Source organism: Prenolepis imparis, unplaced genomic scaffold, assembly GCF_030444845.1.
Source record: "Prenolepis imparis isolate NDT839.2.m4 unplaced genomic scaffold, iyPreImpa1.0 SCAF_9, whole genome shotgun sequence".
NCBI classification, from domain to species: domain Eukaryota; kingdom Metazoa; phylum Arthropoda; class Insecta; order Hymenoptera; family Formicidae; genus Prenolepis; species Prenolepis imparis.
The window spans coordinates 15,092,960-15,110,335 of NW_028141167.1; the positions used below are offsets into that span (position 1 = coordinate 15,092,960).

The 17,376-nt window shown below is 32.3% G+C and overlaps 3 protein-coding genes across 3 annotated transcripts; 2 read left to right on the plus strand and 1 right to left on the minus strand.

Annotated features, from left to right (window-relative positions):
- The first annotated feature begins 6 nt into the window (after positions 1-6).
- On the plus strand, positions 7-3,238 carry LOC145940812 (uncharacterized). The gene is made up of 3 exons (XM_083046390.1): positions 7-303; positions 542-696; positions 775-3,238. The coding sequence occupies exons 1-3, from the start codon at positions 9-11 to the stop codon at positions 1,933-1,935; spliced, it is 1,611 nt and encodes a 536-aa protein (XP_082902516.1). The 5' UTR covers positions 7-8; the 3' UTR covers positions 1,936-3,238.
- Positions 3,239-5,974: 2,736 nt separating this feature from the next.
- Positions 5,975-9,710, plus strand: LOC145940869 (uncharacterized). The gene is made up of 5 exons (XM_083046505.1): positions 5,975-6,055; positions 6,782-7,126; positions 7,988-8,625; positions 9,190-9,412; positions 9,522-9,710. Exons 1-5 carry the CDS (start codon positions 5,975-5,977, stop codon positions 9,708-9,710), a joined length of 1,476 nt encoding a protein of 491 aa, XP_082902631.1.
- An 861-nt stretch (positions 9,711-10,571) lies between these two features.
- LOC145940827 (SH3 domain-containing protein Dlish-like) lies at positions 10,572-14,432 on the minus strand. Its single transcript, XM_083046427.1, has 5 exons — positions 14,086-14,432; positions 13,291-13,526; positions 12,166-12,528; positions 11,369-11,636; positions 10,572-11,174 (listed from the first exon to the last, which is right to left on the minus strand). Exons 1-5 carry the CDS (start codon positions 14,132-14,134, stop codon positions 10,894-10,896), a joined length of 1,197 nt encoding a protein of 398 aa, XP_082902553.1. The 5' UTR covers positions 14,135-14,432; the 3' UTR covers positions 10,572-10,893.
- Between the last annotated feature and the right edge of the window lie 2,944 nt (positions 14,433-17,376).

Sequence of the window (17,376 nt, forward strand, 5' to 3'; positions counted from 1 at the left end):
TGTAGGTCATGGACGCGGAAAATCAAAAAGCTGAGTGCGGCCGAGAGCATTACAGAAGAGCGATGTTGTTTCACGACGCTGAGAAAAAACTCCTGCAATTGGAGGAAAAGCATCGCCGGGCAATGATAAAGGCACGACCGTATTTCGATGTAAAGGCTCAATGCGATCAGATGCTAGCAACGCAAAAGGAAAGAGTGGAGTATCTGCAGCAAACCGTTAAGGAAGTTAAACGTAATTATGCAACCAGCCTTCGGACGTTGGAGAGCATCAGTAATCAAATACATCAGCAACGAAGAGATTATGGTATTTTGAAATACGTTTTGGAAATACAAGAATAGGTTTTTTTTCGAATTGAGATTATTTTCCGAATGTCTTAACAGTGTACCAAGCAAAATTCGTGCCCCGTGCACAATTATTTAATTTCAACTAAAAAAAATTAAATTTTGTTGGAATCGACGCACCACTATCCGCGTACGGCTCTCAAGCCTTTAAATTCTAAGTTATATAGGTTTTTTTTCCTTAAAGTATATTTATATTCCAGATATAGTAGCTAATGGACCACGAGAACCTGGTGTTGGGGCCGAACTAATAGGTTCAGATACGTGTCAGAAGTACGAGAACGAGTTCAGCAATTGTAAAATATCCCCGATTAGATATAATCAAAGTGAAAATAATGAAAAACTGCACGATATCAAAGTTAGTAAAATATACAATCCTGTATCTCGAACATAAAACATTAGAATTACCAATTTCTGTCATTTCTAAAATTTACAGAAATTATGTTCGACGAAGGAGAACCCAGAACATATTGACAAGAGATCCGTAGATGGCAGCGAAAGCAGGTTCACGCAATGGGAGTTGGAGCTGCAAGCTAGTATGGAGAAATTAAATCGCTTATCGTTTAGAAATTCCTCGTTTGTTCGCATACGGGACGCGCAGAGTTCTTCCGATTTACGGGACGCCGTCGATGTTGGCGTGGTGAACAATTTCGTGGAGAAGAATTTCGAGAAAACTGAACTTGTCGATGGCAGACCAACTTTGCATATGCAGAGATCGTACTCGATGATCAATTCGATGATGCTGACGTTGCAAGATGCTTCGATAGCATTCGCTTCGACGAGCAATACTTCAAGATCGCTGAATGGCAGTCCAGTGAATAGAAGTACGTCGAATTTCGAGAATAGGAGTATCACGGAGAAAGCAGAGAGCGTAGATACGTTGAAATATGTGCCAAATAAAATGTGTCAATTAGACATTCGGAACAGGAAAGCACAGAGCAGCTGGAATATTAACGATTATTCGAACAACTTTGATGTCGGTGATACAAATGATGAAGAAAGAAGAAATAAATGCAACAATATGAATGATAGTTCGATCGATACGTCGAGTCGAGACGTACAACTCACGAATTTATCTACCACGACGGTTTCTTTCAAGTTCCTGCCTAAAGAGCCTACTTTGTCAAAGGGACATTGTTTTCCCAATTCGGAGAATCGTTCTGTAACGTTTCCTGGCATTAGCCAGCATCTTACGAACTCGCAAAACGATGTCGCACGATCCAATTCTAATATTTTACAGAAGATTACATCATGTAGTGCCAATTCCAGTCCAGTGAAGCTGAAGAATCTATTAATACCGTCCGCCAAATCCTCGGATAGCGAAAAATTTGTTTCCAAACAGTTCACTGAAAAAAGTCCAAGCATTAAAGAGTTGCCGTTACTATCGTTTTTCGGGTCATCGTCCGCGTTGTCGACAAACAGAGGCAAAAGTTGCAGCATGATCGATTTGGATGATAAACGAAATCTAAAGACGCTGCTCGATAATTCGCGTCTAGGCAATATACAAGCGATCAGCGTGGAAAGATTGGCTAATGTGAGACGCAAGTTGGTAGACAATTACTCACAGATAAAGAAGACGGACGATATTAAGAAATAAGTACAATATGATAAGATTAACGAGATGGGATTAAGTATCTTTACAAATAGGTTCGAATTTTTTGGTTTCGAACTTTATGATTACCTATTACCTCGGAAAAAAAACAGTACTTTTAAGTACACTTGAACTTGGATCAAATATGTTTCAATTTTTTATGAGTTTTTAGAAATTTTACGTTGCATTAAAATGTTTGTACAAAGCAAAAACTAAATTTTAATATATTGTTTTTATTATAATTAAAAACTTTTACAAACAGTATAACATAAAATATTTAATATATATGATAGTATATATATGTATATGTATATATATATATATATATATATATATATATATAGTATATAGTATATATGTGTATATATATATAATAATATATATAGCAATTTATAGTACATGTATAGTATATATATTATATATAATAGTATAATATATCTATATATTATATGTAACAGTATGTATAAATAGATTTTTTAATTTTAGAATTCGAGTATTATTTCTAAAAGATTTGATCCTTTACGATAGAAAGTACTATTTCAAATTTTGCAAGTGTAATTTCAATCTAAAATTCTATAAATATAATAACTATTCTAGATTCGATTACTTCGCAAGTATATGAAATAATACAATATATGAAATATTATTTCTTATGATTTTTTTTCTTAGAAAATAAAACTTGATTATTGGATTTGATTCGGATTTTTAAGATTTTATTTTACATATTAAACTTAATCCCATCCCTAGATAAGATATAGATTACTTGTGATAAGCAATTTATATATTTAACATGTAAGTAATTGTTAATTATTCATTGTTAATTATTCATTAAAAAATTCATACGTTTCATATGCAATAAAACATTGCAAGCGGAAGTGCCGTAATTTAAATGACTCATTCTCGTATTTTCTGAGATACAAAAAATCATCTTTCCAGCTTTACTGTATTATTATTATTATACAACAGTTTTTAAGTTTTTTGTGCTATTATGTTAATTTATGATAAATATATATATATATTGTATAAATCTTTATGGATTAGCTAGATATTAATATTTTACTTATATCAAAAATAAACTTAATCGCGATTAAAGATGTTCGAAAGATGTTTGAAAGTAATATTATTTAAGAAATCAGACAATATACAAATTAATTAAAAATACAAATCTATCTATATATACGATCATTTGCAATTCGGCATACATGCTGTTAAAATTCGACCGGATATATCGATGTATCGTATCGTTTACTATTTTCTAATTTTTTAATATGTGCTTTTTTTTAATAAAAAACATTCCTTAACAAGTTGATACTTGTGCAGTTTATTTTTTATTATTGCACGACTTGTAATTTACCATATTACAATATATTTAATATAAAAATTTATTCAATATAAAATTTAATATATTTATAATATAAAATTAGCGATAATTTTATATTAAATAAATATTTATAAAGTAGATGCTGTTTTTTTTTACAAACGTGACGTAAAAAGAAACTTTTTTTGACAGTAATTATTATAATAGCTTAATTTGCTATAAGTACTTCTAATTTATATATTTACAATTAAATATCATAAATAATAGATATGCCTCTCTCTTTCTATTGGATATACAGGGTGTTCGAAAAGTATCGAAACTTCTTAATATTTCGGAAAATACGTATTTTTGAAAAAAATGTTTTAGACAAAAGTTATAGGGCTTTAAGTGGCGCATTACATAGCAATATTATTATGACCTTGAAGAGTGTTGTCAAGGTCACGTGAAGGTCACCTTCAATTTTTTAAATGAAACCTATTTTTTTATTGCATATTCGATCGTGTAGCTTACTACGAGAGCTTTTCAAAACACTATATAATAAAGTATTTTTCATTTTTCATTAAGTACTTTTTGAGTTATGAGACGAAGTGTTTACAGCATTTTGATATAAAATATAAAATATCTTGTGAAACATTCAGTTCTCGGTAATCTTACACCTTAAACAGTTAATACTTTTATCACAGAATAATGAGACCAATAATTTGGTGTAAAGAAAACACATGGTTATTTTCAAAAGAATATATGTAGCTGCTAGTTACAAATTGCATACTTTTTTTTAAAAGCAAAATAAACGTAAAATAAACTATTTAAGAAATTAAAGGTGATCTTCACGTGATCTTGACAACACTCTTCAAGGTCATAATAAGATTGCTACGTAATGCGCCACTTAAAGCCATACAACTTTTATCTGAAACATTTTTCTCGAAAATGCGTATTTTCCGAAATATTAAGGGATTTCGATACTTTTCGAACACCCTGTATATTTCATCCAAACAGATATATGTAGATATCGCAGCGGAATACATTGATGATTATACAAACGCATGTAAGCGAAAGGTCGATGACTTTTTATCGTGTATCGTCTTATTGTTTTAATGTAAAGAAATATATAGATTGTGAATGACTTGTATAAGACCTGCAAAAAAATAGGATAATGAAGCTAGCAAAATTGCGGTTAAATTGATAATGAAAATAAATTTAATTATTTTAAAAAAATATGAAAGATAAAATTTATATGTACAATATATATATTACAAAGTTGTTAAAAATTTTTATTTATGAAATATAATAATTTAATATGAAATATAATATTTTAATAAATTAATACATAATATATATATCCTATTATTAAAATAAAATAAATTAAATAAATTAAATAATAAATGTAAAATTAAAAATTAAAATAATAAAATTAAAAATTAAAAATTTGACGGTATTTTATAAAAAAATTAGAGGAACTTAATTAATTTAATAATCTTCACGAACGGAGAAAATAGCATAATGAATTGGATATCTCGAATTTCCTTGCAGCGATGCTTGCTTCGATTATTGTATTTGTTTCTTCTTTGTTTATCGAGACTTGAGACTTGAGTCAAAATGGCCTCATACATACTTTTGATCTAAATACCGTGCGTATATCGAGCATTTTCTGGCTTTGACGAATATAAATTCTCTTGGAACTAAATTACGGCAAATAACTTTGAGAAACATTCTTCAATTGGACTTCAATCAATTGTCGAATATTTCACGTAACAGAATCATCTTGGAAATCCAAAAATTCATCTCATCGCTATATCTCTTCTTTTAATTCCATAGAGATAATTAAAGAAAAAAAGATAGCTCTCCTTAGGTAAGTTTATTGAGTCGTCATGCTTATTGTACATACATACGGTCTAGCATATTTAATGACAAATCGTTTTTGGTTAATTTGGAATTGTTTTCTAGAATGTTCGTTAAATATAGTTAAAATATATATATATATATATATATATATATATATAATTAAAAATAAAGAAATTATAGATAATAAAACTATATTTTGCAAGAAATTTCGGTTAGAAATTTTCGGTTTCAGTTTTATATATAAAATTATAATTCATCACATTTTTTCGCAATTTTTTCAATTTTTAATTTTTCGTTCAAATTTAAAAAATTTTATATAGTGTAAATGTAATTAGTAAATTTTATATATATTAATTTTATATATATTATGGAGCACACTATCAAATTCTCTGATCAATTTGGAGATGATTTTTCCTCAGTAAAAATGTCGAGGCACCAATGATTTTCAAGTTATAAATGATTTAAAAAAGGGCTTCTCGCAAACTAAACTTTGTGAAGTTAAAATATTAACGAAACTACATTCTTCAGTTATAATTTCAGGTAAAGTTTACTTTAATAGACTTTTTATTTAAAGCTTACAAAGATATACATGATGGCAAAAATTGGGAACATGCAAAAAATGATGACTTCCCTCTCTCGATATTTTCGCTGAGGAAAACTTCTCCAAATTGGTTAGAGGCTAGAGAATCGATATATATATATAGATTTTGCACAATTTACAAATTAAGTTTCAGAGACCGGAAAATCTACAAATTTGCATAATAATACGAAAATAGACACTTGTAGCTTGGAAGATCGGGCGATCTTTGGCAAGAGAAACGAGCACATCATCATCGAAAGGTTATCAGTGTAGCGCAATAAAGTATCAAACATCAACAAATGATGATGTTTCGCGAACAAATGGATAACGAGAGGGTTGATTACAAAAACAAAGCCGACGGTGACGCGATAAATAATCATCGCAAGGCATGTGATATCTGTACGCACGAGATCGCGGACAACAAAACACGTATATAACCGGCTTTTACAATTTGCCAAAGTTTATATAGATTGGAAATTTTAGAAAATATATATATGTTTACGATTTTTTCCAATCGATCATATTTGTAATTTGACAGAATTTTTGTAAAGATGATATATAGGAATTATAAATAATCTTTATTTTTGGTAAAAGATGAGTTTATAATTATTGTAATTAGATACATAAATGTACCATTTTAATATACTCGAATCTATCTCTGAAACTTATGGCAAGAAAATATTTCATACAAAAATTGAAAGGTTTCGAGGGAAAAACAAATTAATAATATGGAATTTTAACTAAGGCCATTTTTTTCAAGGTCATTTAAAGGTCAACTAATGTTTTTATGTAAATCGATTTCTCCCAATATTTGGCATAGAAAATTATAAGAGTAGGATGGCTAAAAAGTGAATAGCCTACAAAATATTTTATACTTAATTTGACATAATTTTTTACATAAAATATAAAATATCTCATAAAATGTTCGTTTTTTAATGACCTTACCTCATCAATTTTCTACACAGAATAATGAGAGGCAACAATTGATGTAAAGAAATCACATAGCTGTTTTTTTAAGAAGAAGCGTGTAATTTACAATTAACACCTACAAATTAATGTTGAACTTATATTTTAGGTAAAAAAAAATATAAAAGAAAATTTGTATATTGCAGGAATTGAATTATTCTCATCTCGAATGGAAATATTCGGATCACAATAATAGAATGCAGAAAAGAAAAGAACCCTCTAGTGAAATTACAGAAGATGAGACAGAAGATGTAGAACAGGAAATTGATGAAGGCGAGGAGGGTGGCGCAGAAAGTGCACAAAGAATAAAGAATAATTCAAATGACGAAAAGAAAGAGGGAAAAAACGAACAGGAAGATGCATCGATTGGGGAATGCGCAATTTGTCACATTATCATCAACGATATAAATTTCAGCGAAAGTATCACCGATTCCAAGCAAAATCCGTGCGAAAACTATTTGTTGTGTCAACGTTGCGTACGAAAATTTTCAGTCCAAGGTATCAGGTCAATAAAAGACTCAATCATCTTAACCATCATTATACACGTATAATGATAGCTAAAAATAATTTTAAGATTTTCAGAAAATTTCTTATGTGTTTGTGTCTTCTTTTTTAAACATTTAAAAATTTTTAAAAATCTTTAGACGCACTTTAAGCGCGAATGTGATTAAAGTTGGTACTTTTACGATCCAATATTTGTTTCTTAAAGGCTATTGCACGTAAAAAAATTTTAGTCGTAATCGTAAGGCCACAGTTAAGCTTACTACGTTATGATAATTCCTTTCTATGATTGGACAATTTGTTTACGGCCTTACAAAATTTTTTTACGTGCAATGGCCTTAAGGCTCCTGACCAACCATGTTGGAATTGTGACGTCAGAGGCGAGAAAATACATGCTAAAAATTCTTAGATGCCATTTCGAAATAAAAATAAGATATTTCGATGAAACAGCACTTCAGATGGCTTTAGCACACTCTTAAAATACCTCGAAAATTATCCTTTAAATCAGTCAACAGTTGTAAAATTACTGTAATATGAGCCCCAGTCTGTCTAGTCTTTGTACATGCGCAGTCATTGATGTTTGATATTACGATCATTTTACGGTTGTTGATTGATTATTAAGAAAAAAATAGTTTCCGAGATATTTTAAAAGTGTGCTAAAGCTATCTGAATTAGTGTTTCATCGAAATATCTTTTCATTTAAAAATGGCATCTATAAAAATTTTCAGCGTGTGCTTTCTCGCCTCTGACGTCACAATCTAATAACATGGCCACGGCGAGGACCCACGAGCCTTTAACATCAAGTTCAATGCACATTTTTCAAAAAAAATTAAATATCTAAAAAAAGAAAGATCTCAATTTTCGTAGAGCATTTTCAGTCTCGAAGATCGCATACAAGTTTCTCACAGAACAGAGATCACAGTGACCCCTTGAGAAAAACACACGATAGGTCGATCGTGATGTACCTACAACCACCGTCATCTCATCCCACATTGAAATTGCGTCGCGATCGGTGGGCCTGTAACTTGAATAAAGTAATGCACGAGGTGACAGATGATGATGAAGAATCGGACACGATTTCGTATGCGGTCGTTGATCATGATCGGGAGAATCTGCAGCAGACAAAGGGACAGCAAACGAGGAGTTACGAAGAAAGGCAAAGCCAACAACAACAACATGGCTATCTGACAATGACCAGGAGAACCGATGCAACAACAGAACGATATGCCTCCGAGACAAAGATCAAAAGTTCTACTCCGGCGTCTTCCTCCGTCGAATGTTCCCGCAGACCCATACGTTGTCCGCGTCTTGATTGCTCGATAAACGTCGCCTTCTCAGCGCTCACCCATCATTTCCTCTTCGATCATCCCGAGGTGCCTATCCTCAGTGTCGAGCCTGGCGCTGAGAGTACGCTCATCGTCAGTTATGAAGCTCTCTCCTGCAATTCAAGTCGGTGTCTGGCTCTCTTGCTGGTGTCTGGCAAACTCTCGTTAGTTATATTTTTTGAGCAGTAATAGGACTCATTATCAGTAAAAGTATCGTTTTTTTATTAAGCGACTCCTTAAGGAACTATGCGTCTTGGAATCTTGTTGGTAGACAACCCACACACCAGGTCTGTGCCCAAGTGAAGGGCAACACTACAAAAGATGTTCAAAGTGTCTTCCCCCTACTTGATTGCATTCATCTGCGTAACATTAACCGCCTTACATTTTCAAAAATGACAGAATTGTTTCTGATTTGATGAAAAGCTTCGTTGATCCGATCAATCAGTTTCTTCCTGGTGTCAACGGAGTGACGCATATAGAACTTTTGACATGTCTCCAGAGATAAAAATCTGGGTTGACGTTAAGAGAGTGTGCAGATCTCCCTCTCCCTATCCACATGTCCAATCCGAAACGCGTAGTTCCTTATGGAAGCATTGGAAGACATGGATTGCTTAATAAAAAACGATGTTTTTAATGAGACCTATCACTCTTTCAAGTTTGTAACAAGAGTCCTGAAACATCCTGTATATTCTCAACTGACAACTAATCGAAATTTCTTTAATAATAAGAGATTCTACAGCGAGACTGTTCGGTGGCAGTCAGATAAATCCCAAGTATCGGAATCGGTTACCTTTACCGGTGCTGGCTGCGCGTTTGCACGGCAATAATTATGCGTGTTGCGAGGAAGTACACGCCGGCGGAGAGGGCCAGTGCGAGAAAGATGTGATCATTGCCTGGGTTGCAGGACTGGATGTCGGCGATACGGTTGACAGACTTCGGTGTAGCATCCAGGTGTGTGCAGATAAATCAAGTCACGTATATAAAACAAAGACGTATGAGAGACGAGATATGGAAATGCTTTAAAAGATGGATGATAATATTTGATCGGTTTCTTCGATAGGCTGTGGATAGCATTGACAACCGTGGGTTTCGATCGCTCACTTACACGGGTCCCGTAACATCCTTAAGAGCCGCCCAACGTCCACGCGACGTCTATTTGGCTGGCGATTGTATAGTTCTCCATGAGGGATTGATCAGCCATATCACTTATGGCTGTACTAGTCTTAATGTAAATGTTATTGTACACTGAACCCATGTTACATTGTATTAATGCGCAAAGTATATATTTGTCCCTTTAAGTAAGTATTATTGTTTCAAGAATGTGTATACCCATTCTAATATCATAAAAAAAAAAATACAAGAAAAATAAACGAAGAAATGAGAAGACTGAACAGATTATGTCCGCGCAATTTCTTGTTTTATCTTTTAAAAATGTCCTTTAATTTTTAGACCAATCAATATTACATTTACTTTTCCTTTACATTTTACTTGGGCTTTCTGAAAAGTGGATTTAGTAGTAATAGCACAGTTTATATAAAGTATAGTTATAGTAAGTATTATTGCAGTCCCTGACGACACTTAAATCATGGCGATTCAGTGTATCTCTTCACTTTTGTAGTTAGCTAAGTGCTTGGATCTAGTCTGAAGTCTAGCACCAGAGGCTTCTTAGATCCAATACACTTGCTCTTTCTAGGTCCTGTGGGGCTTAGGAATTACGTCTCCAAGTTCTGTATCTTTTAGAAATGAATGCAAACAGTGCTACAATATGTGTATGCTGCCTTCTTTAAGACTCCTGCATACTCACTGCAGCCATCTTGAATTGATGACGTCAGAAGCGAGAAAATATACCATGAAAATTCTTGCGACTTACGCTAAAATAAAAATGTTTTTCAATAAAATAGGGTTTGTAACCGATAGAACCGACTTGTAAAATATACCGAAAACTCCCCTTTTGTTTGGGTAAGCAATAAATAACATTGTATATGTCGAATTAAATTGAGCCTAATCAAGGACGAAAACCAGCTGTTTGACAGGTATCGAAATGAAATAAACATTTGCTTTTACATATTAAATTATAACAAAATGAGAGTCTTCGGTATATTTTAACACTATAACAATTACTTTGAAAATAGAAACACTGCACTAAAATGATAAATGACGCTGTAAGTCGCAAGAATAATTTATGTCATTTTCACGCTTAATAGTTTATAGTTTTGCCAAATGTAGCGCTGTTGTACAAATTTTACGGACTTGGCAATCGAGTATGCAGGAGCCTTAAGTGGATATATAAATAAAATATAAATTGTAGTTTTTTATTACTCAATCTTTACTCTTGATAATATATAATACAAAAAAGAGAATATAAAAACAATATTATTGCCAACTTAAAAAACTAAAAGCAGGCTTCTCTCATTTTTAATAATGAAATCCAATCATAAGCTAGTCATTGCAGGTGGTCGTGCATATGCTTTAGGAATAAAACCGTACTTGCGAGTCTTAGGCGCGTAGGCCCAAAGCCAGCCCTCTACCGTTTGATTTCCCAAATCTGCGTATATCCAATCGGCCCGTTTCACCGATAAATCATCTGGCGCCTGCGCCTTATAATCATAAAGTACCACTAATTCTGTGCCAGTTGTCTCGTCCCGAAAATCTCGCACTCCTTTCTGTTGTAATAATTCCCCACCTCCCGTTATATTACTTCCTATACCTTTGCCTGTAAAATGTAAGTTAAATAAAAAATCAATAATTATGGAGGATAAAATTGACAACAAATGCATGAGCTCTCAGAAACTTGAAAACTTTACTAAAATCTTGCTGTTATACTTCATATACACATGTACATGTATATTTTCTAGAACCTAAAATTTTGCCAAAATTTATAGACAATTTAACGATTAAAGAGCCAACCTGGGCTATGAGTCTCCGTGGATGGTGTATTCGTAGTAGCAGTAGTGGCAGTTGTAGTGGCAGTCGTGTAAGAATGAAGAACGTGACCTGGATAGACAAAACCGGACGGCACAAAACCCTCATTACCGTCACAATGTCGAAGCACCCAGAACCAATCCGGATCATCACGATTCAGTACTGTCACGAATTCACCTCTTTCAACACTGACGTCATTCTCATCCCGCGCCACAAATGTATAAAGGACAATATATCTTCCAGCCGATGGATCCTGTTGGATACACGAGATTACAATTGTTTCTCACCGATGCGGCCTCCTTAAATAAGATTAATGTGTCACAAAGATCTAAGGTGCTTTTCAGCAACGCAGGAATACCTTCTGTAGATGATAAACTTTTAAAAAAACTTTGAAAAAATTTTAAAAGTTTAAAATCTTGAAAAAGTTATATAAAGTAACTGCCATGCACTCTGATGATGAAGTAAAAAAGTTAAGCAGCGTTCCAACTACAAATCGACACTGTGTAATACTGTGTTACATAGTATACGACTGTGTTACTGGAAAGCACTTCTAATTGTTAGTATTTTATTTAATTATCAAAATTTTGTAAATTGAACAGTTTTAATACTTGAGTTTTTTATTAAAGAGATTAAATTTAATATTCCGGCAGAATATTAAATTAAGTCTGACAATTATATAGAGTGCTTCTTTATTTTGACGTGAATGAAATACGTCTTACTGTTAGAAGTTCGTCCAAGTATTTTGTAAATACCCTGTCTATGCTTAACCAATCGAATAGTACCTTGAAAAAGGGATGCACATCTGGCTGGGATGATATAGTCTGTATGGAATTCTGGGATTGCGTGATATTGGAGCAATTGACGTTGAGGTCCGCGGTGGTAATATTATTTCGCGTGTGACTTTCGCAATCTGATGCCGATCCGGTATCGGTTTGTTGTGTCTCCTGCAAACGGCCTGTGCTAAGAAGATCGCAATCGTTCTCGCTGGATCGCGGCAGCTTCTTTTTTACATTATTGGCCAGTGCCAATTCCGCGAGCTGCGATGTATACGGTGCGCAATACGAGTGCGGCACGAAACCTTCCATACGAGTATCAGCCGCTATTACGTATACCCAATCATTTTCTCTGTAAAGGACATTCACTATCTAAAACACAAAAGAAGATATATTTTAGTACAATCTCTTTCTAATTGTTGAAGTAAGTCTCACGTAGGATCAGGGGTACTTGGAGTAGGACATTCAGGATGGGTTTTAGTCAGTAAAAATCCGATATGTCCTTGGTCCTTACCCGAGGATCAGCAAGGTTGAGAGGGATTCGATAATCCACTATTAATTGGATAATCCATTATTAATTGGTCAATTGAATATTAAGATTCTTTGATCAATCTGCGCGATGCAATTTCACTTTTAATTTTACTTTAAACGTACATCTAATCTTCTCAAGTGTACGATCTATTTCTATTCTGTGACGAACGTATATCACGAGTTTTTAAAATCAATTAAACGTTCGATCATTTTCAGTTGTACTACTAACTCGTTAATTATTATTATTTATTACCTATTGACTTACTGTTATACTTACTGTTGGCTAATACATTTAAACAATTCACTTTTCAACACTAATGAATATTCATTTTCTAGCATCGGTGGTTCAGTGGTAGAATATTCATTTTCTATTATTATGTAATTTCTTACAAGAAATTATTTTGAGAAAAGAGTAACAATAAAAAGAGAGAAAAGCAAAATTAGATAAGCAACACTTATATACGTATATTATAAAAATTACGATAAAATCAAATAAAACAACATGTGCCATTTATAATATATGATTTGTAATATAATTTAAAGATAATGTAAAAGAGATTTTTTTTCAAGCAGAATAAAATTTTGCAAATTAACCTTACTGACCTGTCCCCTTTTGACTTGAAGTTCGTCGTCGACGCAGGGAGTAAAGTCATGTACAATGACCATTTTGCTGTCTGGAGAAAGTCCATTCTCCTTTTCAATGCCAACTCTTACGAGAGTCTCGATACTTGCACTTCCAGTTATCCTTCCAGGAGGCAAAGATACTCTGGTACTCAAACCAAGTCCTGCGCCTCCTGTCCCAACACAGTCTTTCTCCAAATTAAAGTTATGTGCCCCAGCTATATTTAAATTAAAAATTACAATTAAAGATTACAATGAATAAATTTTGCACATGAAAGATTTAATTAAAAAGGAAAAATAAATTTAAAAAAATTTTTCTAAACGACTTTTTAAACATTTTGCAAATATAAATATATTTTTGAATTAATAACAAAAAAATTTATTTTTAAAATAGATTTCCTACTGATAAAATGATAAAAATTATTTCAAAGATAAAATAATTGATTTTTATAAAATACATTTTTTGAAAATAATACATGTGTGATAATGATCAACTTAAAATTGTGCGAAAGTCTTATGCAATATTTTGCATTTTAGAAAAAAAATCGAAAATTGCGCAAAAAATCGGTGCTTGTGAACTCAGCTTGGATCTCTTCTCGGAGAGTTTGAGCTAGAAGCTGCATAACCGGTCTCGAGCAACAGGTGATCGAGGCGAGAGCTATATATGACAACTGGGTCCTTGTGTGCGCGATCGGATCAAACTACCGCTACTAATACACTATTCTTCCCCTCGATCTTTCTCTCTTTTCTGTCTTTCCATATATACTGTTTACTTACGTTTTTTCTTCTTTCCACGACGTATGCGTACGGGACACAGAAAAGCCATTCTGCACGGTTTGTCGTCTCGCTCTGAAGTCTCTCTCACATTTCCAGTTCACGCTCCGGGTTCAACTCGGTTCAATTACCTGTCTATCGCGGTCCAGACGTCGCGACGCGCGCAAAATGCGCGCTGCATCCGTTTTCGCTGCCTAGTTATACGGGAAATAGATGAATTATGGTAAGGTAGTCTGAGAGAGGAACCTCGTTTGGGTTGAGAAATAAAGCTTGTGATCGTGACGTGCGAAAGGACACCTCTTGCGACGACGAACGGATGCATTCTCTGCGTTCTCTCTCTCTTTTTCTCTTTCTCTTTCCCCTCCTTCATTCTTTCTCTCTCTCTGTCTTGGATCCTCGGGCAGGACTAAGACCCTGCACACGGTAGTTAGAGAACACTATATAGGACATAAGCGGTGACATTCCGGAATAAGATGCTTTCCAGCAATGTATGCACAGTAGAGAAGGAGTAAATGTTTAAAAAAATTTTTTTTAATTTAAAACTTTGAAAAAGCTGTGTAAAAGTGACTTCACTACACTCTGGCGGTAAAGTAAAAAAGCTAAGCAACGTTCCACTGTGTAATACTGTGTTACAGTCGGTCTGGAATAAAGAAATGAACTGTATCTATATATTTAAAAAAAAAGAAGATATATATAGGGGAGGGGAGTCAAATAAGTTAAAATTGCTCCATAACTGAAAAATATAATAAATATATATATTACCATCTGGGGAAAAAAGATCCATATATAATTAAATATATAAATACATATATACAATTATATATATTAGTCTTTATTATATATATAGGAGAAAGTTAAATTGGGTGTATAAAACCGGATAAGCGGGTCAAACCGGGTACCTCTATTTTTTCGTGATAAGTATTGTCATCTGTGGCCAATTCGTGTTATTAGTTATAAATTGACGCCATTATTATTCTGAGATGAACCGTGTCCACGTATACACGATACTTCTTTTTCGAGAGAAATTTAAAGTTTTCGAACCAAAAAAGATCGATATAGGAGCAACAATTTAATCAAGTCATCGTGAACTTTTTCTATACAAGGCATCTATATTTTGATAAGTGCGGCACTGAATTCTGTACATATTAAAAAGTCGCGTTAGTTTTTATCGTTTCTTTTACGTCGGAATATACAGCCGCCGTGTTTATTATTTTCCTCGTGTTGGGGCAAAACCGGGTACGTGTGGGGCAAAATCGGGTACAAAAAATATGGAATTAAAAAATTAAATAATAAAAAAAGCAAGAAGACAGTTTATCTTTAGAAGAAAAAAGATGTAGCCTGCATCTTTTGCAATACTTTGTACTCAACATCAATCGAAAGCTAGATATAGTGCATTACATGTCAAGGATGAGCCCACGAGCAACTATGTAGAACAAGAGATTTGTTTTTATTTGTGATTTTTGTTTATAGAATACATTTTTGTATATTGTATTATGATTTAAATTTTAAATAAATCAAGATTTCATAATTGCACGGTGATTTACACGCTTTTAAATGATACTATCGGTAGAGCAAAACCGGGTATTTTGACTACTACGAGATCTTGTTGTCCTTGGTAAGCAAATATTTTTTTTCAGCAACTAGCCTTATTTTCTTATAGTTTAAGGTTCACTAAATACTATTAACGGTCAGTAGATGTTTTTGTCTTCTGATTTTTTGTAGGAAGACAAATCCAAAAAAGTACCTGGTTTTGTCCCACTTTCCCCCTGTAGATATATAGACTTTTCTTTAAAAAAGGAAAATTTAAAGAAATGGAAAAATATTTTCTCATATATAATCATATATAAATTTATTTCTTCAATTTCACTTTTTCTAAAAAAAAAAAAAATCTATTTTTTTCAATTTTCTTCTTTTATTTTTCCCTGTATATCTGTATAAACAAAGATTATACAAAAACAAAAAAAAGATACATGAACATATTTTATAGAGAGTGTTTTAGAAATTGTGGTGGTGATCAAATTTTAAAAGTATATATTTTTTTACTCACCGTGGATGAAAAGGATGAAAAAATATATCTCAATCTTTTTTTCGAAGTTTTCATATTCTATACGTATGAAATTTTCTTTAATCTTTTATATCTAAAAAATTTTTTGTATTCATATAAAAGCGATAATAAAAAGATCAGAAAGATATATAAAATATAGAAATGCTTTATTGCTATTATTACTATTAATATACGGAATAATCCCTTAAAAAAGTATCTAAATTTAAAAAGTGGGATAATGTTCCGAAAAATTAAATTCCCAAAATTTAAGGCATGATAAAAAAAGACATTATTTTAAATACTCATTATTTTAATAAGTCCCAAATTTAAGAAATAAAGTAATATCCCGAAAAGTCATATTAAGAAGTGAGAAAAATTCCAAATTTTTGATTTTAAGACATTACCTGAATTAAAAGTTTGACATTTTGTTTTTTATTTTTTAAATTTCGGACTTTTCAGGACATTATTTCCACTTTTCGAATTTCAGTACATTTAATTAATTTTATTAATTTAAATAACAAAATTTATTTAAAATTAAAACAGTATCTCTCTAGCCAGGACATACACATTTCTACAAATAATAAATGTAATTAAAAAATTATAATATTTATTAAGAGTTATCTTTTTTCCAGATAAAGATACCTAAATGTTATTTTTTAGAGAGAGAGAAAGTTTATTATTATTTAATCAAATAAATATAGTACTTGAGAGATTCTCGGGTGTAAAAATTTGATCGAATTAAACATGCGTAAATTTTCGAAAAGATGATCAATCACATGAGACGTATGCAAACCTTGCTTGAAATTTAGTTTTATTGTATTCAATTAATATAAACGACGGTGGTATATATATATATATATTCGTTCTTGCCTATATATAACAGAGCTCTCCTGACTTACGTTTAACAATTGCGGGTATATTACTTGGTTTCATTTCTTTTCTTTTTCAGGAAAATACTCGTATATATATGTACAATTATATATCGTAAAATTGTGTTAAATATTTAGTCATATCGTAGATTGCGGATCGACTCTCTCTATTTAGGTACCATTAACTTTGGTTAATATGAGACCGTATAGAAATCCTTATATATATAATATATATATTCTATATATATAGTATATATATATAGTATATGTATGTATATGTATATATATTAGTGTTTGTATGTTTCAGGCGTACAGAATTCACGAGAGTTTAAGAAAGAATTAGATGTTTATGTATGTATGTGTGTGTATATGTGTGAAATA